We start from the raw sequence: 27,914 nt of genomic DNA on the forward strand, positions 1-27,914 counted from the left end.
AAAAGGAAGGTCTCAAAAATTTACTTCCCATATTCTTTCTCAGAAAATTGCTGGGTGTGGGGGGGTGCTTCATCACATCAAGGGGGTATATCAAGAAAGAGGAGACATGAAATACAAAAGATAGGAGCTATCAAGTAAGAGAGAGGGAAAAGGAAGCATTAAGATAATAGTTCAGGGAGATCCCAAGACGACAGCCATACAGCAGGCACTGAGGATAACTGTTCAGACTGGAGCAGTTTAGAAGGCTCTGGGAGATATTTATCCAAGAATATGAAATTAATAGAATGTCTATGGCACCTAAACATCCTGAAGGGAGACAATTTGTGGAGAGTTTGTGTTGAGCTAATAATAACCGCAGGGGGAAAAAAAGAGATAATTCTTATCTCCATGGTAAACAAACAAAGAAAATATATAGGAAAGGAAAAGTAATTATAGCTTACCACATGGCTTAGTTCTAAGTAGTATTTCACGGTCATAATAAATGAATATGTACATTCATTTAACCAAAATTACCATAAATGCTATTGAGAGGATGGAAAACTGGAAAGTTGGAAAGAATGCGCAGATGTGGTGGGGTGGTGAGTGAGTGGGGTGGGGGCAAAGAACTAAATTCTCGCTTCCATAGTGGAAAGTTACTAGATAATGCCTAAAATAAAGTTTTTTTTTAAAAAAAGTAATAATAAATGCTTGTTATTTAGAAATACATAATTCCATACCAAAAGTGTCAGCTAAAAGAATTGAAAGTGGTTGTCTCTGTGGAAGGGGACACTGGGGGCAGCAGGGAGGGAGGGCAGAAAATGGCTTTTTACTTCTTTAAACACCTGGTAGAACAGTTTGACTCTTTATCTACATGTATATCTTTGATTGAAACAACATCTGAGCTTTATAACACCTCACTGTGTAAACTTGGGTGAGTTACCGCCCAATTTTGGTTTCCAAGTTCTATCTATAAAATGGAGTTGGAGTAGACAGCCTTTGAGGCCCTCGTTGATCGAACATTCAGACTTGAGATTCTTGCTATGGTAGACGGTATCCTCCTAGTATGATACACTCAGCCCTTAGGTTCTTGGGAGTTTTATATTAAAATATCATGTTCTACTTCCGGTGAAGATGGCAGAAGATGAAGATGCTTAGAAGATGTGATACTGAGGACTGTAAGAAAATGGAAATAAAATCAACTATTTAAAAAAAATTAATTAATTAATTAATTAATCATTTTCTATAATGGGTTGAGGAATGCTGACAGCTGAGAACACTCTGTGAGGAAATAGAGCCCCAAGTACCCTAAGTGATTTTCTAATGGGCAGGTCCTAGAAGACTGGGAAGGAAGAAGGAAGGGATCCCCCCAATTCTCCCTCCTCCCCTGCCTTGTATTAGCACTAGATAAACTGAAAATGTACTGAAAGAAGATGAGAATCTACATCACACTGCGCTCTGTATGCATTTTCCACGGAGGACCGGCTTGGAGAACACAGCTAGAGACCTCAGGAGGTCTCCAACTTTTGCAGGGGAAACCCCTTCCAAGCCCCTCCTTTTGGGCTCTGTTCCCCAGCCCTGGAAAGGACAAGACACTTAAGACTCAGGTTTATTAGGTGCTCTGAGATTTGACTAGATCTTTGTTTCCTGCTCTTAGTTTTTATTTGACTTTTTATAAACATTGTCATCAATAAGGTAAGCTTTTTCTAAGTACCTCTTGAGTACAGAGTGAGGTAGACTCAGTCAAAACAGAGACACGTGCTCCCTCCTGTCTCTCCTCTGCCCATCCAATTCTGGCAAGGGACACCTAGGGCAGACTGACAAAAGCACATAGGGCAGACTGACTCTTGGGGAATGATGAAGACTGATCGTTAAAGATAGAATGTCTTGGTGAATTTAAGGAGAAGGAGAGCTTTATAACTTACAACTTCCTTCTCTGCTAGATAATGACCAAATTTTAGTGCTCAAAGTGACAAATGCTAATCATTAATAATACTTCACATAAATAAAATACCTTGTCATTTCCCATGTGCTTTCATATGCTTCACCTCTACCTCTATAATCTGACTTCCAGTCCTCACTCTCAACTACCACATGAAGGAGACAAGATAAACATTATCTGAACTTCACAAATGGAAGCCAGTCTTAAAGAGTGGTTCAATCACTTGCTCAACAAGATTTCTCAAATTTTCTAGAAACAGTTTTACCCTGGGTAGCTAAAAGGCTGGTGAAGGAAAAACTGACTTTACCCATTTCTTTGCCGCTTAAATTTTTATTTATCCTATAATCTCTAAAATTATAATTAAAATAATAAAAAAAAAGGAGTTTAGTTCTATAAGAAAGAAGGAAGAGATTCATTCCTGTATAGATTCCCTTTTGGAGACTGGGTTGGATAAAAGATCTCCAATGTTCTTTCAATATATCTTAATAAAAAGCAATTCAGGATACAATAAGATTAACTAACCTTTATTGAGGAATTACAGTGTGCTTATAGCAGGCATTATTCAAAATTATTTAGATCTATCAACTCCCTAAATCCCTACAACCTCATGAGACAGGGACAACAGTTATTTCGACTTTATAGACTAGGAAACTGAGGCACACAACGTTAAGACAACCAGCCAGAGTGGCACAGGTCACGTTCACCACGCTCTGCGGCAGTACTCCTGGCTTCCGGACTGGGAAAGAATAATACACATTCCTGTCTGCCAAGCCTCCGGCTGTCTTCCCAGGGCCTCTGGCTGCCCTCTTTCTGAGGCAGATCACACAATTTCCCCTTTTTCGTGTCGCATGGATGGAGGAATGCTCTCAGAGAGTCAGCGGCTGCTATTGCGCAGCTCAGTGAAACACAGATGCACTGAGCATGAGGTGCAGGAGGAGAGAGTTCCCTGAATCAATGTTAGAAAGAAGGCCCACCCTTCAAAACCTCCACTTCGCATGGTGTGTGTGAACGCGTAAGGGAGGGGAAGAGATTTTTAAAAGCCGTGGTTGGGAAGAGTGGACACACCGTGAGCTCATGTCTTTTTCTGCCATCGTACACAGTGGAGTCCCAGGAACACTGGGCAGGGGATAAGAGACAGTGCCCTATGCAGCCCGGTGTGGGGAACCTGACCCAGAAAGGTACCAGAGGAAAGGGGGTCACGCCTGTCAGCTTGGGCTCTCCTTCAAGTGTGAGCCACCAGCCACAGAAAGGACTGCTTCCCTACGTTCTTGAACACTGGCCAAATAACCGCTAATTAGTTTCTGTGTAAATTCCAGAAGGAAGGCTGGATAATTCAGTTTCAGCTTTAGCAATGAAGTTCTCCTCCAAAACCTGGTTTTGTCAATCTCTCAAATAAGCCCCTGTATCGCACAAAATATGAGCTCTGCCTGGGCTTCAGAACAGCCAATAGGCAAGGAGACACACTCATAGCCTCTTAGGTCAGCTGCCGACTAACTACCCTGAATAGCCCTTCTGCTGGCAGCTTAAAGCAGAGCATCATAGGAAATAAAGACCACATGGTCCTCATCAACCCATAAAATGAGAGATATGAAGGAATGGGGGGCCTTTTAGGGTCAGGGAAAAAATTGTGTTCTAGGAATACATCCAACACAGACTTTTAAGAAGTACACCTATGACACAGCAATGCACTAGACTGGAAAGCTTTGGAGTTATAATGGGGTAGAAGAACAAATATGAGTGAACACCTACTGTAAGGAAGATACTGTCCTAGGCCAACTAGGTGAGCACTCCCACATGGAGTTCTCAATCACAGAAGGGGCATCTCAAGGAAAACTACAAGGTCAGCAAAGGGCACCGGCTAAGGACCTGGTAGAGAGAGATGTTATGTCACTCAGGGAAGGCAAACGATCTCCATGACAGGCTGGGTGGTCAGAACAGGGACACCTGACATCGTCCTGAAGGCAGAATGGAATTTATCTAGACCTGTGGTCCCCAAATTACCTGAGGAATGCTTTAAAAAACAAAACAAAACAGATTCCTAAACCCCATACCAAGACCTGAATCAAAAGCTCTACGAAGGTTGCTCTGGAATCACTATTCTCTTGAAAAATATTACAATATTATTATGGAAAATTGAAAACATACACAAAAGTAGACAAAATAGTGAGCCCACATGTAGGCATCACCAGTGCCAGCAATCACCAACTCATGACCACTCTTTTCTTGCCGATATCCTGATCTATTCCCCCTCCCTCAGTACTATGGAATCTACAGATTTTCAAAGCCAGGAACTCTGAGGCGGTAAGGCCATGGATGTGCACTGGGAACTACTCACTGATCAAGACACAGAATAGGATCGAGGGTAATCAAGGAACCGTGGGGACAAATGCACAGAGAAATGAAAGAGAATGGTACTTGGGGGAGAATGTCAAATAATTGGGAGTACCTGGAGGGTGGGATATGGGGTTGGGGGAACAATAATAAGGGTCAAAGGATTGTTGCGGGCCACCAGAGCCCTGTTAGCGCGCATGGTGTCTCTGTCAGGAACCACAAAAAGGCATCTCGTTTCTTGGGTAGGAGCTACCCACACAAGCAGGGTGGGCTCCACCTTCCACTCATTGCCTGTGCTCTTCACACCTGAGTGTGGTGTCCAAACCACAGAGCTGTGCACAGCAGTCCCAGGGCCAGGGTACGAGGGAGTCTGAAGGCCAGCAAACGGGATGGCGCTTTATCTTATAAGGGTGGTAGGGTGAGAAGAAGGGGAACATGTAACAATCAGCCTGTGCTTTGAAAGAGTACTAAATAATGGAGGGGAGGTGGATAGATAGAAGGGCAGAAAACCGAGAAGCAGTGAGTCAAGTAAAGTATTGCAAACCAGCCAGGGAAGAAGGAAAAAGGTTTTGAAGGTCAAGTCTCGAGAGAGAGGTTTGAGAGAAAGATCTTGTTTGGGGTTCTAGAGATAACTGAGGGCTGGATATAGTGATACGGGGTTGCTGGCACCTAAGAGGCATTTGAAGGCATGCAAATGTGCCAATGCTCAGAGAGAGGGTTTAGGTTAAGAATAAAGTAGGATGAAGGCCCTAGGGAAAACCAGCATTCAGAGAACGGAAAGAAGGAGCCAGGCCAGGTGATAGAAAGATTGAGGAGAAATGGTCAGGGAGGTGGGAAGGAGAGGCAGAAAGTATGGCTCATAGAAGCCAGTGGAGCAAAATCGTTCACAAGAGGGATGGGAGCGAAGCCTTCATTTAGGGAAGGAGAAGAAAACTAGAAATGTAAGGGAAAGTTAAGTTTTGGAATACCTGGAATGACAAGCTAAAGAGCTTGTCCTTAGGCTTCAAAAGGCAGGATAACAAGTGTCGTGGGGGTACAGCAGGAGCCTATTGATCAGTCAGTTATACTTCCTAAATCTGCCACTTCCGACCTTAGGCAAATTATTTAAGGTGAGTCTCTGCATCCCTGCTAGTAAGTTGTGGATGATTATACCCACCCTATAATAATAATATGGGATAACACCTCAGAGAGTGACAATTCTTCTTTATGTCATGGCACCTAACAATGCGCTGCCTTGTAGTATGGGGGATCTTTTCATATATCTAACTCCTGTATCTCTGACTAGCTTGTAAATTGCTTTGGGGCAGAGATTAGGGTTTTAATCTAACTGAAGTCAATGGTCATTCGTTGACTGTTTACTTCATGCAAGACAGAAGAGCATGCAGAATAAGAAGATTGAGAGGTTAAAAAAAAGAAGAAGAAATGGCCCTTAAGAGAGTGGGCAACTCAGTGAAGGATCCACATGGATGTCTACTCCGAACACCAGGTGGACAGTGGTAGGGGAGGCCGTGCAAGTCTCGAACTGCAACCCACCCCCAAATTGCAGATGAAAGTGTGGGCAATGGAGAGACTCCCTCTGGCTGGTGGGACCAGGCTTTGTGCAAGCAGGTGGTATTGCATGAGGCTCCTGGGCTGGACATAGCAGGTGGAGAGGAGGTACAGACGCACACGAGAGTTTGGAATTGGCAGGTGAGTGTGAGGAAAGCTAAGAACCTTAGGGGGTTCAAAACAAGGTGCTGTGGGAAGGGAAGGAAAGGTGTCCTGGCCTAGAGCAGACAAAACCTAAGACGATCCCCCATGAGTCAAGTTCCGGCATAATTCCATCACCCCCTTCTCTTGAGTTTGGTGGAAACTGTGACTTACCTGTAACCAAAAGAATGTGGAAAAAGGTGATGTGATATCACTATCATGATTATGAGACATTATGGAGCAAAGGGATTTTGTAGATATAATTAAGGTCCCTAATCATCTGACTTTTTTTTTTAATTTATTGGGGTGACAATTGTTAGTAAAATTACATAGATTTCAGGTGTACAGTTCTGTATCACATCATCTATAAATCCCACTGTGTGTTCACCACCCAGAGTCAGTTCTCCTTCCATCACCATATATTTGTAATCATCTGACTTTGAGTTAAACAAAAGGGAGATTATCCTGGGTACGCCTGATTTAATCAAGTGATCCTTTTAAAGGGGCGGGGGGCGGGGGGCAGGGTGGTCCAGGCCTTACCTGAAGTTAGAGACTCAAAGCAGAAAAGATTTTTCTCTCCTGCTGGCCTTGAAGAAGTAAGCCACAAGAATTCTATAGCTGCAAGGAAATGAATTCTGCCCACAACTATGTGAGCTTGGAAGAGAACCTCACACTTCAGACAAGAAGCAGCCTGGCTACACTCCTCGGTCACAGCAGCGAGACCCTGAGCAGAGGACCCAGGTACACCATGCCTGGACTCCTGATCCATGGAAACTGAGACGATAAATGGGTGTTGTTTAAGCCACTAAGCTTGTGTAATTTGTTACACAGTAATAGGAAATAAATACATGAAGTCAACGTGGAGGGCCATGAACAGCAGGCGACAAAGTATGGGCTTTATTATGCAGCCCATAGGGAACCACTGACTATTTTTGAGCACAGAGACGCATACTTTCGGAAGCTAAGAGATGTCAGTAGGAAGGGACGCCTGGGGTGGGGGTTAGTGAGAGCCCCTCGAATAAGATTTGGGCATTGTTTTCAGGAGGTCAGTAAAGTTCTGATAAGTGACTACATTCAGTATTGAACCAAGCCAGCTATTTGTCTACCCAACTGAAAAGTAAAAAAGAAAGAAAGAAAAAGAAAAAGAAAAAAGAAAGAGAGGGAGAGAGAGAAAGTAGGAAGCAAAAACCAAGTAAAGAAATTCACAGTCCTTGAAAAAAACCTTAAGGAACTTTAGTGTCCTTGTTGCTAATTATAAATATTTACTCCTCCCAGAATTCCTGACCTCACAGAAGAGCCTGCGTAAATAGTCCTGCTGCCTTACTGGAAAATTAGTGTGTGTGTGTGTGTGTGTGTGTGTGTGTGTGTGTGTGTCCTATGTTTTCTTGGAATAGGGACAGGGCAGTAATAGGGGACTAGATAATCTGCAAAGAGTCACTTCCTGTTGGATATTGTCTAGTTCCCTTTCCCTCCTCCACCCGGACTATAAACCCTGAGACCCCCAAGCAACTCCTGCTTCTCTGATTCTATCTGCTAGAGACAACGAAGCCAAACAAACTCAGGAAGTGGCAAGATGTTGGGAAGGGGAGGAAGTTCATGGCACAGAGGAAAAAGTAAAAAGAATGCCCTGATGTTGAAGGAAGAGGGTGGGGAGAGACAGAAAAGAAGGTCACCCCAAGGTCGTTGGGCGCCAGGCCTTTAAAATGTCGTTCTGGGCTTTCAATCAAAACTGGCACATTTATTGCAGCACTATACACAATAGCTAAGACATGGAAACAACCAAAATGCCCATCGGTAGATGATTGGATTAAGAAACTGTGGTACATTTATACAATGGAGTATTATGCAGCCATAAGGAAGAAAGAAATCTTACCATTTGCAACAACATGGATGGATCTAGAGAACATTATGTTAAGTGAAATAAGTCAGACAGAGAAAGATAAGTTCCATATGATCTCACTTATTTGCGGATTCTAAAGAAAAGAATAAGTGAATGAACTAATCAGAAACTGGGAGACAATGAGGAAAAACTGAGGGTTGCTAGATGGGCGGGGGGAGTGGGGGGTGGGGGGGAGGGTGAGGGGATTGGAGGGCAGTCGGTGACCACAGGATGGCCACGGGGTTTGAAAATTAATCTGGGGAACGTAATTTGGTGGTTACCAGAGCGTAAGGGGGTTGGGGGGTGGGGGATGAGGGTGAGGGGGATCAAATGTACGGTGATGGAAGGGGAGCTGTCTCTGGGTGGTGAACACACAGTGTGATTTATGGATGATGTGATTCGGAATTGCGCAACTGAAATCTATGTAATTCTACTAACAATTGTCACCCCAATAAATTAAAAAAATAAAAAAAAAAAAAATAAAAAAAAAATAAAATAAAAAAAAAAAAAAAAAAAAAAAAAAAAAAAAAAAAAAAAAAAAAAAAAAAAAAACTGGCACAAACAGTGGGTCTCCTGGGGCTATTCAAATACTAACATTCACAGTGATAAAACGAACCCCCAAAAGTCCTCTGTAAGCAAATTGGAACAAACAACTAATCTAAAGCGGATTGCTAAGAGACCAGCTGGGCAGGAGCCAAAGTCAGTTCAAGTATCTGGAGAATTCATTTTTTCACTCTGAGCAAAGAGAGGAGGAGAGAAGAGCTACCTGTAGATGACTCCATGTTGATGGAGGAACATGAGGGCTGACGTAACTTCTGCAGCATAGAACCGGGAACGAGGCTCATCGAATTTTCGGGAGCGCTGAATCTGGAACATGAGGTCTCCACCATTTACATACTCCATGACGAAAAAGAGGCGGTCCTGAAAGGGGAGGCAAAAATGTTACTTAGCTAATTCTCCTGCAGCTGCCCACACAAGCCAGTGCACCGTGAGCCTAACCTAACAGAACTGGGGGAAGAACGAAACGGGGAAGAAGGTGGATGAATTCTGGAAGCCACAACATAATCCAGAAAGAAGAGAGTGAATACCGCACATGAATGAGGGTCTGAGGTATTATTTTAAAATCTTGTCTTACATTTATGGGCATCAGCCCAGTCTAGTGGAGGAAGCCCGAAGTTGACAGAAAGGAGACCTGGGTCTGTCTGATTTCTGTCATGACCTTGAAGTAATGCCTTGGGCAAGTACGTGTCTGTGCCTTTGGAGGCTCCAGTTACCTTTATATGTGTGGTAGGTTGAATAACGACCTCTCCAAAAGATATCCATGTCCTAATCCCTTAACATGTGAACGCTCCCTTTGATGGCACCAAAAAAAAAAAAAAAAAAAAGACTTGCAGGTGACACCAAGGATTGTGAGATGGGAAGTTACCCACATCACCAGGGTGGGCCTTAAAAGCAATCACAAAGGCCCTTAGAACAGGGAGATTTGAGAAGGGAGAAGGCAATGTGACCACAGAGGCAGAGATTGGAGTGATGTGGCCACAAGCCAAGGAATACAGCTGCCACCAGAAGCTGGAAGAAGAAAGGACTCCCTCCTAGAGCCTTTGGAGTGAACATGGCCTAGGTGACATATTCTTTTGGCCCAATATCACTGGTTTCAGATTTCTGGCCTCCAGAACTGTGAGAGAATACATTTCTATCGTTTCCAGCCACCAAGTTTGTGGTAATTTGTTAAGGCAGTCCTATGAAAGTTATACAAAGTAGCATGGAATAATGAGACTGTGAAAGCCCCTTCCCATGAGGGCCACTGTTCACTTTGGACGACGTTCCTTCTGGGATTCCTGCCTCAGCCTTCAGAATGGCCAAACCAGCGTAACATCGCATTGGGGCTGGTGCCTTCTAACGCACATCCATGATGCTAGGGGAAGCAGATGGACTAAAATTCACCTTTGCGCAGTTTCTTGACTACTGTTTTCTAAGCCTGCAGAGCGTGGGATGCTATGCTGGACAGGCGGCAAAAATCATAAGCCATCATTGTCCTTGGGGGGCTTATGATTTAGGAGTAGAGATGGGAAATGGGCAGCATGATGAAATCCAAACAGGAGCAGAGTGCTTTAAAGATACTGGGTGCTGAAAGAATTAGAAGGTGGGCTCTCTGAACTGGGAGTCATGGAGAGTTCTAGGTGAAACGAGGCCGTGAGACAAAGTGGAGGTGGGGTGGTGGAACATGAACAAATGCCTGGATGTAGGAACAGAGTGAGAATGCTTAGGGACCAACCAGTAAACTGAGCAGGTCGGCTGGGGATAAAGGTTCATGGAGCAAAGGGGAAACAGTGATGTTTGACAGGCCAGGGGAGCAGAGTACATTCTTAACATATAGAGCCTAAATGAAGCTCCCAGGAGAATATTAGCCTATTGTTGTCAATCAAAATTCATAGAATCGTTTCCAGTAAGACAGTACAAGTCACAATAATATTTCTTTATTCATGAAGCAGTCTTGATAGTGTATCTACTTTATTATTGGCAATTCTTTGAAAAATCAGTCCATCATTAGGAATTGTTACAAATTCAGACAGCTTTCTCCCACACCACAATCTCCAGAATTATCTCCAAACTTCACTGGTGTTCACAAAGGACCCAAGGTCTAGCTTCTGTTCCATTTATCCTGCTCCTCCCCTTCAAGGCCTGCCTCGCTTTCTCTCCAGAGTACAATTGTGTCCTGAGAAGTACAGAGGCTGCCTTGCCGACCATTCATTCAATCCTCCATTCCTCCTTCAAACCCTCATTTCTAAAACCGAATGCTCAGGCTGACCCCAGCCCCATGAAACCAGAATTTCTGAGGGTGGGACTCAGGCATCAGGAGCTTTCAAAGCTCCTCCTGGGATTCCAAGGAGCAGCGAGGGTTGAGAACCACTGACTCTTTCATCTGCTTTCTGCCAAGGTGATTTGCAGCTGTGAGATATATGGATAAGTTATTTGAATTTTCCTTTTTTTCTTTTCAAGGATTCCCCAAGAACAAGGGTTCTCAAACTTGTACAATAAAATCACACAGAGGCTTGTTAGCACACAGATTCCGGGGTCCCCCGCCGAGTTTCTGATTCAGAACACTGGGGATGGAGCCTAAGAATCTGCATCACCTAATTCCCAGGTGAGGTTGATGCTGCTGGCCCGGGGGCCCCACTTTGAGAAGCACGGCCTAGAGCACTTGAGGAAAGCATTTCACACGGCAAGCACAGCTGTGTCATGCATTCAATACTGCCCTAAGCCAGCTGAACCATCAGAAATTGTCATTGCAATGCCATTCCAGAGTCACCGACTTGACTTGGGCGTCAGCAACCATGGAGGATTTCCTTGGCTATGTTTGAAAGAATCCAGATCTTTAATGAGGAAAAACTTCCCCTTCCCACTCTCCCTCCCTGGCTGCTTTTTATTCTCCAACACTAGACACACAGCTTTTAAAGATAGCAGCTGTGGAGTGAGAAAGAAGAGCTCCGAACCTGATTTCATCATGTACTGACCAAGTGATTCAGGCAAATAACTTCATTTCTCTGTGCTCCGTTTTCTCATCGGTAAAAATGAGGATGATAACAGGACTTGCCTTACGGACTTCTTATGAGGATTAAATTATAGTTAAAATGCCTGGCTCATAATTGGTACTCTATACACATTGTCTATTACTACCGTTACTGACAGCATTATAGCTATTATTGTCATTATCAAGTCTCCATTTTTTCCCTGTCCTTTCAGCAGTGTTTTTCCCTGATCATGGCCTCTCCCAACAAACACTTGCTTCCCTTGGCTTTCAGGCTGGTTTTTCTCCGTATGTTCCTGGCAGGGTTCTTTTTTTCCGCCTGCTCTTGTAGGCCTCTCCTCTCCCCAGCCATTGGGTGTTGGAATCCCACAGGGCTGTACTCTCTGTACATTCTGTACTCTCTGAGTGATCTCATCCACCCCCACAGTGTGTAATGCACCTTGACGCAGGTGACTCACAAACGCCTACCTCCATCCTAAGCCTCTCCTCCAAGCTCACACCCATTTATCCACCTGCGTTTCTGACATCTCCCACTAGGTGCCCCAAAGGCACTCAAACCCAACATATTCAAAACTGACTTCATAATCTCCCCCACCCCCAGAAAACTGGTCCTTGTCCAGGGTGCCTGTCTCAGGGCAGGGCTTCACCATTGAGCCAACCGTACCAGTCAGAAACCTGAACATCATTCCTAATCCCTCCTGTCCTTCTTCCCTTACATGCATCATCAAGCTCTGTTGCTTTTACCCGTTGTGCCTTCGTGCTTATTGTTTTGTACCTGTTACATCTGTCTGCTTCTGTCCATTTCCACCATCATCATGGCCACCATTCTGGCCCAAGCAATTAACATCTCTCGTCTAGATTCTTCCAAGTGTCCTTTATTAATTAGTGACCCCTACGTTGACTCCCATTCCCCCACCAAATGCTGATCACAATACAGATAGTTCCCCTGCAGAAATGAAAATCTGGTTGTAACCCATCTCCCTTCTTCCCTCATTCTACTGATTTCTTTTAAAGGCTTCCTGATGGAATGAATATGCCATATGGCCTGTATGGTCTTGCCCTACCCGCCTCTTTTGAGTCATCTCACTCTGTCCCAGGAGCAAACTCCTTCCTACCACAGGGACTTTGCTCATGCTGTATCCCCTGCTGAGAATATTTTCCCCTCTTGCTTTACCTGATTAATCGCTCCTCATCCTTCAGATTTCAGTGCAGCCATCTTTTCTTCTAGGAAGCTGTCCCTGACTTCTCTGACAAGGTCAAATCCCCCTAGTATGTGCTATGCTCTCCACTGTAGCATTTAGCACAGTGGAGGTTTTATTTGTATAATTGATGCGTGTCTTTCTGACTGTATGCTTTAGGAGGGCTGGAACTGTGGGTAATTCTGCCCTGTTGGTTTGTAAGGGAATTAGCCTAACCCCAAAGAAAAGCTGCTATAATCCCCTTAAAAAATAAGCATCCTCTGGGTAGAAGAATAAATAAGGTCAGGGGGATATAAGAGAGAAATGAAACCAAAGGGTGTTCTGATATTTATGTCTGCAAATTCTTACTGCTTAGGGAGTTGAAGACAGGTCAGTTTGCTGCAGTGAGCCTCCTGCCTTGTGGAATCTGGAGATGGGTACCTCCTCTGACCATTTCGCCCTCTCGGGGTCTGTCTGTATCAGCATCCCATATATAGTTAGGGCTTTGGACAGTACTTTTGTTCCATGGACAGATGTCTTCACGTCCCAGTGAGATTGTCGGTTTCTTGAGGAGCATACCTTATTCTTCCTACATCACCACTGGCTCTGAACTCTGTACCTAAGGAGGCACTCGATAAAAATCTGCTCATTCAACACTCATTCCATGCAAGCATCAGGAGGGAGGGATTTTTGTTGGTTTAGATCCTTACTGTATCTCCAGCCACTAGAACTGAGCCTGGCATACAGTGGGCTCCTGGTATGTCTTTGTTGAATACATGAGTTCTTGAACACCCACCACGCATGAGGCTCTAGATGCTGGACAGTCAATAGTAAACTATAGTTGGTTTCCCTGTGTTATTTCTCTTGTTAACCTCATTTTGAGTTATTCTAACTTTAGCCCATGTTGAACTTCAGTTTTAACTGGTTTTCTACTCATACAGCTCCACATGCATGGTCCAAAGCGTAGTCAACCCTTTTTACATAGTTAGGGGCATTTTAAAGCAAGATAAGTTTTTCACTTCCCCTCCCTCCATTCAGTGAGTCTGGATTGTTTCTGACCTCCACACCTAACAAATTTGAGAAGCATGTTTTGATGCAGAGTGAGAACCTTAAGTCATTCTGGGAACTGCTTAATTACGTAAACTGAAATCAAAAGAAAGCTGGCAAATCCAGCAGCTACTCATTAATCCCCTCTTGGCATCGGCAGAAAACAAAACAAAACAGAACCCCAGCTTCCTGGTAAAGTAAGCAAATATGTTTTCTGAGGTAATCAAAGATTTTAAAAGCCTTATTCCACCTCCTCCTTCCTTAATCTCACCTGAATGTCTAAAAAGTTACGGTCTTGCGATACCAAGTAAAATAATAAAATTAGGAAAGAGATTATATGTCATGGCTATTTAGGGTAAGAATAGGTAATAATGACTTATAAGCCGGAAGGGCCACACCGTGTGTTAGAAATTCCTATTGGGCTCCATTTTCCCAGAGCGCTAAACTTTCCTGCCTTTGAAGGGAAAACTAGGCCCGCCCTGTTCATCTTTCAAGGTGTGATGGATAGCCAGAGGCTTCCTCTCAGCAGCACTGCATGTCCTGCCAATTGGGTTTGTTTGGACACACATTCTCCATCATTTGTTAGCTGTTTATATGTGCGAAGATTCTATCGCTTTTGAATCAATTTCACATGAATGTCCAACAAAAGACGGGACTTGGAACAGTTTGCTTTAGATGTGCCAGTGACAGGACAAACCATTTTTCCAACATGCCATCTGAGGGTATTATGGGTCCTCACTCCACACTCTGTAGCATCTCCTTTCCCCCTCCATATCTACATCTGTTAACCTATCAATTCAATAGGTATGTCCTGGATACCCAGCCCTTGGCTAGGTGCTTGGGGATACGGAAGATGACATAAGCCATGGCTTTAGTCTCCAGGAGCTACGAATTAAAGACAGGAAACCATAGAAAGCAACACAAAATAATCTATCATTATGTGCTGAACTCTTCTGTAGCAAATCAGATCGTAATACCTATGTATCTGGGTCATATCTTCTTAGCCCCTGCTAAAGAATAACTATCTGTCAGCCAGGCCTTAGCCTAGAAGATCATAAGAAATAGTCATATGAAAACACTTTCTATATTGTATTTCCCATAATACAATTGGTATTGATGGAACTAGTCATTGCTATAGGAATCTGGTTGACATAAATCTGAATTAGGGGAAAGACCACACTTGACTAAGGTCTTGAACAATGGGAGGTGGGAGGCTGAGAACCCCTGGCTAGTGAGAAGCACAGCCCTGCAGGGTCGTGGTAAGCAAAAATGAACATTGCATGTGGGGATGAGTGGGGTAGGAGTGACCCAGTGAATCAACTTGCTATCTAGAAAACAGTGCATAAACTTTGGACATAGGTAGAAAGGAGACAGACTGGGTGGCAATGGGGCAGCAGGGAGGTGGTTCTGAATACACAGGTGGGAAGTAAAGAATTCTAGGAATCTTTTGAGTTATATAATGGCATGATGAAAGCCAATGTTAAGAAAAGCTATTCTAGAAACAGAGTTCAAGATGGACTGGAAAAAGGTAGCCTGAAGTTATTCCACCTCTTCCCTAGTTCCACTGTCTTAATGTCTTATTATCTTTGAAAAAGAACAAGCAGCCCTCCCTTTCCCTTACACTTCCTTGGTAGAACCAAGGGAAAGATCAACTACTTTGAGAAACTTAACTAAATCAGTTTTATTTCCCCACAAAGAAAGCACAGCAATCGTTATAATAAACTAAAAATAGTCAACAGTGAGTGGGACTTTCTAGCTCTTAAGTAGACATACCACACGTGGATGATAGGCAGAGCCTTATTTAATTGGTGTCACTGACCTGTCAACTGTGTATTGTTGAAAGGGAGGTATAGATAATAAGAAGGATCTTTTTGTTCTTATTGGACGCTTACTTGTCAATTAACAAAAAATGAGAGTCTCAGCTGAATAATAATTATGATTAATAATGTAAATTTTCCTATGCAATAATAATTATTGCTTGAATAATGTTTGGCTTTTTGTGGTGTTTTTTTTTTAAAGTCATTTTCACACATTCTGAGTCCTTCTTTTAATAGGCCTTCTCCTCCCTTTAACTCCCATTGTTCAAGGCCTTACTTAAGTGTAATGACCTTTCTGTGGTCTTTCTCCAAATTAAGATTTATCTCAATCAAATTCCTATCACAATGACCAATTACATCAACACCAGTAGTCATATGGAAAACACAGAATGGGTTCCTAGATGGCAGTTTCTCATAATGATCTTCTATGAGACACAGAGAGTAGAGTCCACTCTACTGTGGGTAAAAGGGGGATGCTTATTTTCTTGTGGGAAAGGTTTAACTTTACCAGATTTGCTCAAATAGTAAAAATTCCACCTGACATTCTGCTGGCTGAGATGGTATACCCTTCATTCATGTATACCTGGTATTTGTTTCCAATTGTTTAAAACTATGATTATTTGACAGGATGCCCCAAGTTTCAAGTGACCTAAAGTTGTACCAAACTGACTCACCCAATAAAGCTCAAACACTTCCTGCCTCTTGTTAGAGCTGCATTTAGCCCAGGGAACAACTTCAAGTTCCTGCCATCTGTGCATGAAAGCCAGGGGTAAGGGAAAAGTTTTGGTTCAATATAACACAGAACACTTTCCTTTTATAGGAGTCATCAACATTTTATGAAGTTTCTATCACATCATATGGGGTATAGCCCCCCAACAGGCTACATCTTGACAATACTGACCACCAGAGTGATCTCCTGCCATAAGAGCAGCATCTAAAGTTACTTAGGAATAACAACTTGACATTAGTTTCCTCTTTGAAATTAGAGAATCAAGAGGGTTTAGGATGTGGAACTTGGCCAATGAAAAGCACTTTTGCATCATCGCTGCATACATTGTATACATGGCATCCTCAGAGCGTGTCTGGTACCTCAGAGTCACCTCGCAGTATCTGGCTTCCTCTTGAAACTCAGACATCATCTTATTATTTCCAGTGCCCAGCACAAAAAGAATCACCTACAGAGGTCACACACTTGAGATCTGATTTCCAGGAGGCTCACGTACCTACTCGAGTTGTAAATAAAGCCTGCAGTCCTGGTCAATCCTGGACCGTGTTATTGCTGCTGCTATTGTTGTTGCTGTTTTCTCTTTGCTTTCTCTTTCTTTGCCTGCTTGCTTAATTCTATTTAGAAATAAATCCTGCTAACCAATCGGGGGATTAGAATGCACCTACATTAATGTTAAAATGACCCGTCTATTCAGTGCAATCAAGGAAACTCTTTTCAATCTTGTCTACATGCAACTCATCGGTTAACTGAATTGTTCACTTTACCTGTCGACATCACAATAGTCTCTATTTTCTTACCTTTTCTTTTCTTTCCAAAGAATATACAAAGTTCTAGTGACAGTTTTAAAGATAAGCAAATACCAGGAGCTGATCCTAAGTAGAGAAGGTACATCAATATTTCCCTACAATTTTGGGAAGAAAATATAACCTGCTTTAGATGGAAATATTTAGGTTGATCACACCACACAGAGAAGAAAGCAAAATGCCTCCTCATACCCCCGTGGTTCAATGTGGCAGTCAGAGCTGATCCTACATATAAAGAGCAGAGATGTGGGGAGAGGTTCTAGTTAGCCTAGAGGATAAATAATACGTGCATACTGAGGTCTGTGCAGCAATTTTCCAGGTATTCAATGAAACTTTATTTCTCTACTTGGAATACTGGAAAGATGTTACTTCTCTTCCATTCCAAAGTGTACTCATTCTCTAGAACCTGACCATGCCTGGTAAGTTCAGCCAACGCTGATCTTTTCCCTTCCTGATCAGCTATGAAGCTTTCCATCTGCACCAGTTTGGGCCCTTGGTTATCCTTACAACACTCTTTAATTGAAGCAGGACACGGGTGAAAAAGCATTCCTGTAGTTCTTGTTGGACATGGTTGGTCAGACCACATGGTCAGTGTGGTATCTGCTTCTGGGCACCATATTGGACAAACTAGAGTTGATCTAGAGTAAGGCAAATGGGGGTGAGAACAAGCTGGGACCTATGAAGAGTGGCGGAAGGAAGTGGCAATGGTCAGCCTCAATAAATCTACTCCTAAAGATGCTGACGGTCCGAACTGAACGAACGAATGAATGAATGAGCTATCAAACAAAGGAACAAATTGAAGAGGAACTCTCTCAAAAACATTTCAAGGATTGCCATGTTGGTAACCAATGGAAGGATTACAATGTTGGTAAATTCAATCTTTAACTACAGAGGGCCCAACAAGACCAACCGGTGGAAGATATAGCGAGGCTCCTTTTATTACAATCTAGGAAAGACTTCTAAGAACTCCAGCCCTCTGTCCACCATTGGGTCCTGCTGCCTTCTTTTGCAGTGAGTTCCTTCCCACCTGAGGTTGCCAGCCTTGGCTGGATGATCACTTTGCAGGGTTGTTAACGTTATAGAAACCCTCTTTGTTCATTGAAGGGATGGACCAAATGAGCTGGCTGAGAAGCAGAATCCCTTGGGGGGCATTTTAAAGCATACAGATTTCCAGGCCCCTCTATCAGAACTTCGAACTCTGGGATGGCTCCTGGGAATGTTCATTTTAGTTTTAAATTCCCCAGATAGCTCCTACTGATCAGTGAGGTTGGGGGACTACTAGATGAGGCAACTTCTCCGGCTCCTTCTAACATCAGGATTTGGGGATGTTACATTTCGTTCTACATCTTTCTGTGAGAATTCCATGTGTTGGTATATCCAACTAGAGTGCAAATTCTTGGGCCACTGGTTTCTAGCCTTTCTCCATCCCAGCACTCTGATGGACAAGTTCTCATGAAAACTATGGCTTTCCACAACAGGAGGTAGCTCCTGGAGTGACCAGGGCCCTGTCTCCTGCACTGGGCTGAGTCCCTACAATGCTTAACATCATGCTGGGTTTATCCAAGCCATTCCAGTAATGCCATAAAAAAGCACTTACTGTGTAGCTCAAACTGTACTTACTGCGTTTTTGCATCTATAGGGCCAGATGAAATCAAATCAAAGGCCTGAAATTCCCACCCACGGCCAGAGAGCTGTGGTTTCACACATAATTGTATTTCTTGTCTTTTCCTATCAATTGCACTTGGCTTGACTTTTCGTCCTGTAGACGCTTTGTGGGGTTCATATGCATGGCTACCCCGAACCAAATAAGCCATGATAGCAAGCAAGCATGGCTGATATCATCACTGGGCTAAATCCCCGTTCATGTTCTGACTCCTTTAATAAGCCGAAATGAAAATGTGCTAATCTCGGGGAAATTAGCAACTTGGAAATAATATACTAATGGACGGATACAACTACATCCTGTGAATTTTGAACACTTGATCACATTGTTTTAAATCTTCAGTGGCATGGCTGGTGGTTGCAGGCATGCTGAAGAGGATTTCCATACCACTTCACTAATACTTTCATTTGATGACAGATAGAGCGTGAAAGGAAATTTTTTGATTATTAAATTCTTTGATCTCCATACTTCTGCTCAGATTTACTCTGAATGCCAAGCAGTGTGGTGAGATAAACTTATAAATATTTGGTGTAATAGCACAGGGTCCTTTCCAAGGAATTGCTTAATCATGGTGTGTTATTGTAAGGAGGTGCTAGATTCCGGCATGTGCTGTTTTATAAAAAATCTAAGCGCACAGACTCCAATCAACACCATCCAGTCCTTATTAAGCAGGCATAGGTGTTTGTAGAAGCAGAACAAAAACAGCCTGTGTTTTATCTGTCCACAAACCTTTTGTTCTGAATGACCTGGAAAGGTGGTGATACGACAAGGCAAGTGAGAGTTTCAGGACCCATTCTCAGCTCTGATAGGAACTGAGGGCCAACAATTCGGAAAGGAGGCTGGTTTCTCTAAATGCAGATACGCATTATCTAAACAGACTTGTTAATGCCAGGGATGAGAAAAAAGACCTGGGAGCTTGAGATCCTCAACTGAAACACTTCATGACTTGACTGTACCAATCCCTGAGTGTGGAACTCTGTCAGTGGGTGTTTTTTAACATTCTGATAGCTTTCTCCATCCGTATCCTCACCTATACATAGTCTAAACTCAGCCTCTGCACCCAGTCTGCCTAGCTCAGCTACTTACTGGCTGTGTGAACTTGGACAGAGGTATTGGTGTCCCCATCTGCAAAACTGAGATTCAATAGTAGCTACTTCATGGAAAATTAAAATAGAGTATCCTTCATTGTAAGTGCCTGGCTTAAAACAAACAAACAAACACACACACACAAAAAAAAAACTGCTCAGGAAAATATTGGTTGCAATTTTTCATTCACAAGCCTCCCTTTGGTGGCTGCACATGGTGTGGTGATGGACAAATGTCAAATCAGTCAATTAGCTTGTATTTATAGAGAGCTTTCAAAAAGGCTACAATCTATTTGGAGGAATGAGAGATTCCAATGAAATAAGGCTTAACATCACAGGATGGTATTTTATTACGTGTGGATTTGTGATGAAGAGATAATGAAGGAAAACTCCCTGGAAGAGCCGGGACTTAAAGAGCGGCAGGGGGCATCAAAATGAGAAAGGGTTTGCGTCTTCCAAGTGCAGGAAAACCATGAAGGCTTAGAGAGAGGGATGCTTTTGGTATTCTTAAGGAACAGGGAGGAGACCTGCTGGCTTTTTTTTTTTTTTTTGAAAATTACAATCTAATGCGAATGTGAGACATAATTAACAAGGAGAGACTAATAATGGCTATCGTTTATTGAACACCTACTACAGGTGAAATATGAGCCACCTTTCTACTGATGAAAGAACCTTGAAAGCAGGTGTTAATACCTGCATTTTCCACAAAGAAACAGAGGCTTAGAAGAGTTAGTTGACTTTCTCAAGGCCACAGAGCTGGTAAGTAATACAGCCAGAATTTGAACCCAGGTCTGTTTGTCCCAAAGCCAAGGTTCTCTCCGTTACACCAAGAGTCATCCTCTCCATCATTCCATAAAGCTGACAATAGAGCTCACATTTTATGCATCAAAAATAAAGGTGCTTAGGGGTTAAGGTTCAAGAGTACGTGTTCGGGTCTGCACATTAACCCTTTGCTCAGGCTGTATTTATAGAGATGGTTTTGAATCTCTAGGACAAAAATCTCTGCTGCTTTTTGAAGGAACATAATAGAGATCTGGTCTTCAGTCTGGGACCGTTGGTCCTCTCTAGAGTCAATCTAGAGTCTAGGTGAGTACGAAATCATGTCTTTTTTTTCTGGTGACCTTGAGGCTCTAACAGTGGAAAGTAAAGGCTAAAGCAGAGTTATAACTTCCAGATAATAAAACGTGTGCCACCAAACACACTCAGAGCTCCTCACCCACACTTAAAAAAATACCTACTTATAGAAATACACTTCATATGGATGCATACCACACCCATTACCCAGACAAAACATACCTGCAGCCTTGAGAAACCACTTCGAAGAACAGTTATATGACTTTAGCTTCAATAGTTACATGACTGGCAATTTGGAGAGATTTCATTTTGCAGATGGTGAGCACAAGTAAGTGAGAATTGTAAGTGAGAACACTGAAGAGGCTTCCATGTACAAGCTGGTTTCCTAAGTGCCCTGGATGGTCAGCTCACTGAAGAACATGCCACATCTCCACTCAAGAGCCTTCAAAGGGTCTTCACTGTCATTTGGAATAAAGCCCGATTTACCAGTAGTAATGCTTTTCAAACTTTAGCATCCATAAAGAATCAACTGGACAATTTTTTAAAAAGATTCCTGGATCCCATACTCCAAAATTCTGAGTCTGTAGGTCTAGGTTGGGACCTGAGATTCTGCAATTCTAGCAACTTTGCAGGTGGTGCCATGCTGTTAGGCTGGGGGGGGTCACACTTTCAGTAGTTCAGGTTAGAATCTCCCCCAGTCAGGGGGTAATCTAAATTTCAGCCTATCTCATTACTTCCTACTTGAGTTGATTTCTTTCATATCACAACCACTCCTTACTCTTGGTCACTTCTGAACCATCCAGGCAACTCTGCTCCAAGTCCCGCCTCTCCACACATCAAACACTTCCTCTTCCTATTCTTCTCCACCTTGGTCACACCTTTTCCAATGAAGACAGCATTTCGAGAACTCTTCCTCTTGTGAATTCATAGTAGTACTTAAACCACCCACATGATGATTAACCATCTCCTATACATTATAACCTTATGCCATTGGCTTATATTATTAAGGCAGAGAGGGTTACTGAACTCGGTGTTATTTTTCTACCCTACTTCTTCGATTGGACTTTTCTCAGTCCTTGAGAGCAAGAAGTATACCTCGCCTATAACAGTCAATCAATAAATAATGAGTGATGAATTAGACTTATCCATCAATATATTTAATATAATTGTGGTTTTGCTTAGCTAAGATTTGTTTGAATTGCCAAGGTGGGTGAGCGCCATTACTTTAGACAACCTGATCCAACACTATTTTATGATCTTAGTTCCCGGAGCAGCCCCTGAGGTCTCTTTCTGAATCCCTGTACTGGACCTCACAGAGTAGCCATGCTCATAAATTAGATGGCTAATTACTTAGGTGTCTCATCCAAATAGAGTACTTCTCTTTATCCCGGATACAGACCAGCTAAGGTTTATACACATTCGTGACCTTTCCTGTAAGAATTCCACAGGGGGAATCTACCCACCAATGATGTAAAGTACAGGCAAACCACCAGAGTCTCTCATGAACAATGATAACAAAAGATACTTCGATTGCCTTCTGACTAATCCCTTGCTTGGTGAAATAATCAGTGAGCTGGTGCGGAAACCCTGCTTTTAACCACAGTATTGTGTAAAAAATGTGTATTCTCTTGCAATACTGACCTGCAAACAATCCAATGCCAGGAAACTCTAAACAAATGCCTGTAAAAGGGATGTATTTCCAGATTCACATGACTTTTACTGTTTCTCTACTTTGCATCAGATTCTTGGTTTGCCAAGGAGGAGGAGAGCTAAATAACTACTATGAAGCGTATTGGCTTCATAAGGACGGGCAGTCACACAGCTTTGGGCCCCCAGACTCTGCTACACTAACTGGAAATTTGGTGCATTAATTTCACAAGTGCCATTCAATCTTTGGCAGGCATCTTTCGAGCATCTACTAGATGCAAGGCAGTGCTGCCTCCAACATGTAAGGTGCTCATTCACTGTCTTTCTGTGTGAACTCCCAAGACAGGTCTATCCTTGAAATTACACGTGGTGTTTCATTTTGTATCTTTTAGGCTGGGCCTAAGTCTGCATATGCAATAAATATGTAGAAGAGGGGAGCAAAACTGCACGCGAGCAAAATCTCACTGCCCTGGGCTGACAGGTATCCCCTCACCTCTGCCTCTCAGGCATGGCAGAAACTGTCTCTCAGAGGCCATCTCAGGCTGTCTGTCCCGGCTTTAAACCACTGCTTTAATACAATTACCCCCACCCCCATGAAACCAAAGTGTTTGAACAAAATTATTTTGATGGGCAAGGACTCACTTCACCCATCGGGCATTTGTTCAAATAGGATATTGTGTTATCTTGCACAAAAGCAAACTGAAAATTTATCTTTATAAAGAAATGCATTGCTTGGCCACTTAATAGCCAATTCAAATGCATAAAAATTTGTAACTAATTTAAGAACACAAATGTTTTAAGTACTCTACAGTACCCACCTATTTAGCAAATGTGCTCACTCAAATTACCCTTATCTTTTTATAATGGAAGGTTCTGGGGAACCTCTACCTGGCAATAATTTGTTAGCAGTTCTAATTCCTGTCCATACACTGAAGTAATATGATGTCATCTTTTTGAACATATTCCATACAATTCAGATTTACCACCAATTCTAATTGCCCAAATTAGTTTTCTTTTGCCGTGTATCTCTGTTTGGATAAGATAAAACTCTGCCAACTTGTTTAAAACACAAGCACTGACAAAGAATAATTAGTAAGAGCTTCCCACCACCCCAAAGGCAGACCTCACCATAGAACTAACTCTTCCCCTCTCTGTGAAGCCCTTGACAAAGTTCCCACGTACTTACAACCCAGGGTCAGCCAGTGACAACAGTTGCTTGTAGTCTAACAGCACAGCAAGAAACTTCTGCCCTTTTCTGATCATCCAAATGGAAAATTTACGAGATACAGACAGATCAGTTCACAGACTATGCCCCAAGCACTAGAAATAACTTATTTTCACAATTTATTTGAACAAAATGTACTGGGTAATATGAAGTTGTTAAATGAATAGAAGTCTAGGATTTCTAATTGGAGGAGATGGTTCTCTACTCCCTTCCCCAGAGACTGGAAAAATCAAGATGCAACCTACAGACTTAGCCCTAACTCAACCTCTGTTTACCTATTTCTAGTAGTAAATTTGGGGGCAAAGAAAGGAAGGGAAGGAAGGCAAGATCTAAATAAAGGTACGTGCCTCTTATTACTTCAATATTTCCTTTGGGGTGACTTTAGCCAAGCCGGCACTCAAATGGGTGTGCTGGCAGAAACAGGGGAAATAACAAAACACAGGAAAGGAAGTTTATAAATGCTTTCCCTTCACCTGATATTGTACAGGGCTGTCTCATCTTCCCACAGAACCCTGAAGCCCCTTACCACTTCCGCGTCCTCCCCCTAGGGCACAGCCTGCTACTCCTACATTCTCTCAAGGGACATGCCAAGGTAACATGGCTGCTGAGTTATCAGCATCCAGCCCTGGGGAATGTTTGAAACAGTAACTTCTGGAGGGCTGCAGCTGCTGGATCTTTGCAAATAGGGTGGTGGTGGTGGTGGTGGTGTGTGTGTGTGCGGGGGGGTGGAGGGGGGCGGTGGTGGTGGTGCAGGGAGCAATACAGTTTCAGAAGAGACAGTTAAGACAAATTAAAGAGCAGCATTCCACAAGCCTCATATATGTAAGGCAAGGGTGCCTTAGCATCCCAGCAGACAATGCCATCACTTTAAGCATAAATCGACTGGTCTGTTCTATTTTCTAAACTTGCACAAACACTTTCCCAGAGCCAGCAACATGACTCAAAGCACCAGTGATCATTTATGGCTTGAAAATATAATAAAAATATTTCCTATTGGAAAATAGTTAAATATTCCTTTTTTTTTTTTTTGGATGTTTCTGACCTCTAACGATATCACATCTTGATCGTTAATATAAAGCAAAGATCTGTCAGAAGAAGTTGATCCTAAAATAGGAAGGTAGAAAGGATTCTGCTAAAATATGAGGAGCAATTTTGTCAAATTTCATTACAACTGATTGTATCTGAACTGTGCTCCTCATAACACAAATAATATTTGACTATTCAGATGGAAAGAACAGCGAATCATTTATTAAAATGTCTGTGTTCTTTTTTGGACTGTGCAGTTTAACTGGATAGATGATAAGATGGAAGGTCTGTTAGAGTCAGAGAAAGTCTTTGCATGGAATGACATCTGCTTTCACTTGTTGGAAAACAGACTGTCTTAAGAGTATATTAGAAACTACGACAAACCCAAAACAGTTTCTCAATGAGATTCTTGGAGGAGTTAGTTCATCCACAGACACATTCCCTGCCCCTCTGGATACTAGATAAACAGCATTCTTTCAAGGTACAGGATCTGAACAGTTGCTTCCCCCTTTTCTCTTTCCTTAACAGTAGGCTTTTAGATTTCAAAAAACCAGGAATTATATCACTCCTTTACCTGTCTGAATAAAAGAAGCTTGGAGAATTACTATCATACACTCTATGACCTAGCTCTGGAAGTATGGAAGAATTTAAATATTTTCAAGTCCAGAATGTGGAAGGGTCAAATAACTTTAGAGCATGGTCTTACAACTTAGAAAGTCAACACTTTCCCCTTCATATTCTGGTTAAAAATGAAGAGCAACATCTGTAGAAAGCTTAAGCTTACTGTCAGCAACAACACCCATACACACACGCACGCACGCAAAGGGAGATAAACTCTGGACCACAGACCAGGGACGTAGACAAGCAAAGAGAGACAAGTAAGCATAAAGTGGCAACATTCTATACTACGAAGGAGCCCAAGAGAATTAGGAAATATTCTGTAACTCTGACTGTGCCTCCCATAGTTTATTGAGCTGCCAGTTTTAGACTCATGAGGCACTTTCTAATTCCCACAGTTTGTATTGTCACCCAGGTCAGAGTGGAACCAGCCTTCGAAAATGTTTCCTTGTATCTCCCTAATTCTTCTTTCTATCTAATCTAGAAAAGAGATAGCATTCAGTAAGACTTTGCTTCTGGTGCAGGCTGTTGATGATAATCTAAATCCCTTGGGCTATGGTTTAAGCCTTTGTTGCCAAGACTGTCCATTCCATTGTCATCCAATATCATTTTTAAAGAAAAAATCAGTGCAAGGAAATCTAAGTAATTTGGGGTTGCCAATTAGTCAGTATTAAAAAACACATCATTAAGTAAAATTCATGTGAACTTCATTTGCAAATATATTTAGATGATCTTTGGGTGTCAAAGGAATAAAACTATATGTTAAAGGCAGTTAACCATTCTTATACACAGCAACAATGAGCTACTGAAGGATATGAAGATTAAAACCTCATTATAGTCAACAACTCCTGGGGCTTAGAGAGGACTAGGGTTCTGTGAAGTGATCAGAAATGAATCTTCCACCCTCTTCCCAGGTTATTTAATAATGTGCACCTTCAATGAGTTTGATAGCAAAATGCTACTCCAGTTTAGGCAGAAGAAGACTCACTAGCAAGGATTATTATAGCAGAAAGAATGGAGATGAGGTTTGGTCGGGCAAAATGCTGTGCACATCCTTTCCTGCCCCTTGCAAGATGGTCATAGTTGCAGAACTGTGTCCTGAGAGCAAGCTGGACTTTCATTTTCAAATGCAGGGGAAAACAAACAAACTTGGGCTGCTTCACATATCCTCAAAAAGCTTTTCTCAAAAAGGGCTTCATCTGTTGTCAGGTGGGCTTTTGAGAACCCAGAACACAGAAACTGTCTGGGAGTCTGTGCTTAAAAGTCCAGAAACAATTCAGAAATTATTTCAGCTGTTCTCATTTTAGAAGTCAAACAAAAACATCAAGTAGAAACAAACACATGCTTCTATGTATCTATTTTTAAAAGAAAAGCATAGCTCTGCCCTTGACTCTTTGTCCATCTTTTTTTGCTCAACTTCAAGATCTTGCTCATAAAAAAAAATAAACTGCACTGTTGGCAAAGGGAGCAATTCCAAAATTTCTTCTCCCAGAATATCACATATTCTCTCACCTAGCTCAGCCTAAGGCATTTTAGGTCTTCAGTCTTCTTTTTCTGGTCCTGGATCAATCAAATACAATAACCAGTAGCTAGTTCATCCATACCTGCTGATTCAATTTTGACCCTCTCAGCTCTACCTTTCCAACTATGATCACCCTCTAGTGGTAAAAGCAGTTAACTGCAAGCTACTCAGCCAATGAATAGCAGAGGAAAAAAATGACCAGCTTTTTCTCTACAGCTTTCTGATACGATTTCCAAGAACATACTTAGTAAAATGAGAGACATTCTTGAAGATTTGTGTGCTATTTTTTTAAATGTAGGAAACCTTACATTAATAAGCTGAGTTTTTTTTAATCCTTCAACTTCTAGTTAAAAGAATATGGGTGTTGAGGAGGGGTACTCAATCCAAAATAAAGAAAACAGAGTTATTGCAGAGAACCTCAGTGATCCTCTGTCTAACTTTCATAACTACCATGTTTTCCCGAAAATAAGACCTAGCCGGACAATCAGCTCCAATGGGTCTTTTGGAGAAAAGATTAATATAAGACCCAGTCTTATTTTACCATAATATAAGACCAGGTCTATAATATAATATAATATAATATAACATAATATAATATAATATAATATAATATAATATAATATAATATAATATAATATAATATAATATAATATAATATAATACAATATAATATAATATAATATATAGTATAATATAATATAAGATAAGATAAGATAAGATAATATACTGGGTCTTACATTAATTTTTGCTCCAAAAGACGCATTAGAGCTGATTGTCCGGCTAGGTCTTATTTTCGGGGAAACAGGGTACCTCTCAGTCCCCATAAGAGGGTCCAGTCCCTAATCTTCAGGGAGAGTTTCAGAATCACAGCAGGGTTTTCTTGGCATGTTGGGCTTCTCATGGCTTCCTAAAGGGAACACTTTGCATGAAGAGGCTGACTAGATTGGGTAAGGCACATCCGTCCACCCAGGGAGCACCCTGGCAGGACAGGAGTGACCTGTCACCAGAACACAAAGTAGCCCAAGCACTGGGACAGGCTTTGCTCCTGAAACTCTAAAACCTTCTCCTCAGCAAGAGGATAGGGGCCGTGGCGGTCTCATTCATTTCCACATCACCAGCATCTGACACAGAGCTAT

At 42.2% G+C, this 27,914-nt stretch overlaps 1 protein-coding gene across 3 annotated transcripts in view; it reads right to left on the bottom strand.

Moving 5' to 3' along the window:
- PRKCE (protein kinase C epsilon) overlaps positions 1–27,914 on the bottom strand; it is a 467,029-nt gene that overhangs the window by 71,402 nt on the left and 367,713 nt on the right. For all 3 annotated transcript variants that reach the window (XM_033124970.1, XM_033124969.1, XM_033124971.1), the window contains one exon: positions 8,584–8,738. In XM_033124970.1, coding sequence (XP_032980861.1) covers positions 8,584–8,738 — 155 coding nt within the window. The remainder of the gene's footprint in view (positions 1–8,583; positions 8,739–27,914) is intronic.

Source organism: Rhinolophus ferrumequinum, chromosome 13, assembly GCF_004115265.2.
Source record: "Rhinolophus ferrumequinum isolate MPI-CBG mRhiFer1 chromosome 13, mRhiFer1_v1.p, whole genome shotgun sequence".
Taxonomy (NCBI): Eukaryota; Metazoa; Chordata; class Mammalia; order Chiroptera; family Rhinolophidae; genus Rhinolophus; species Rhinolophus ferrumequinum.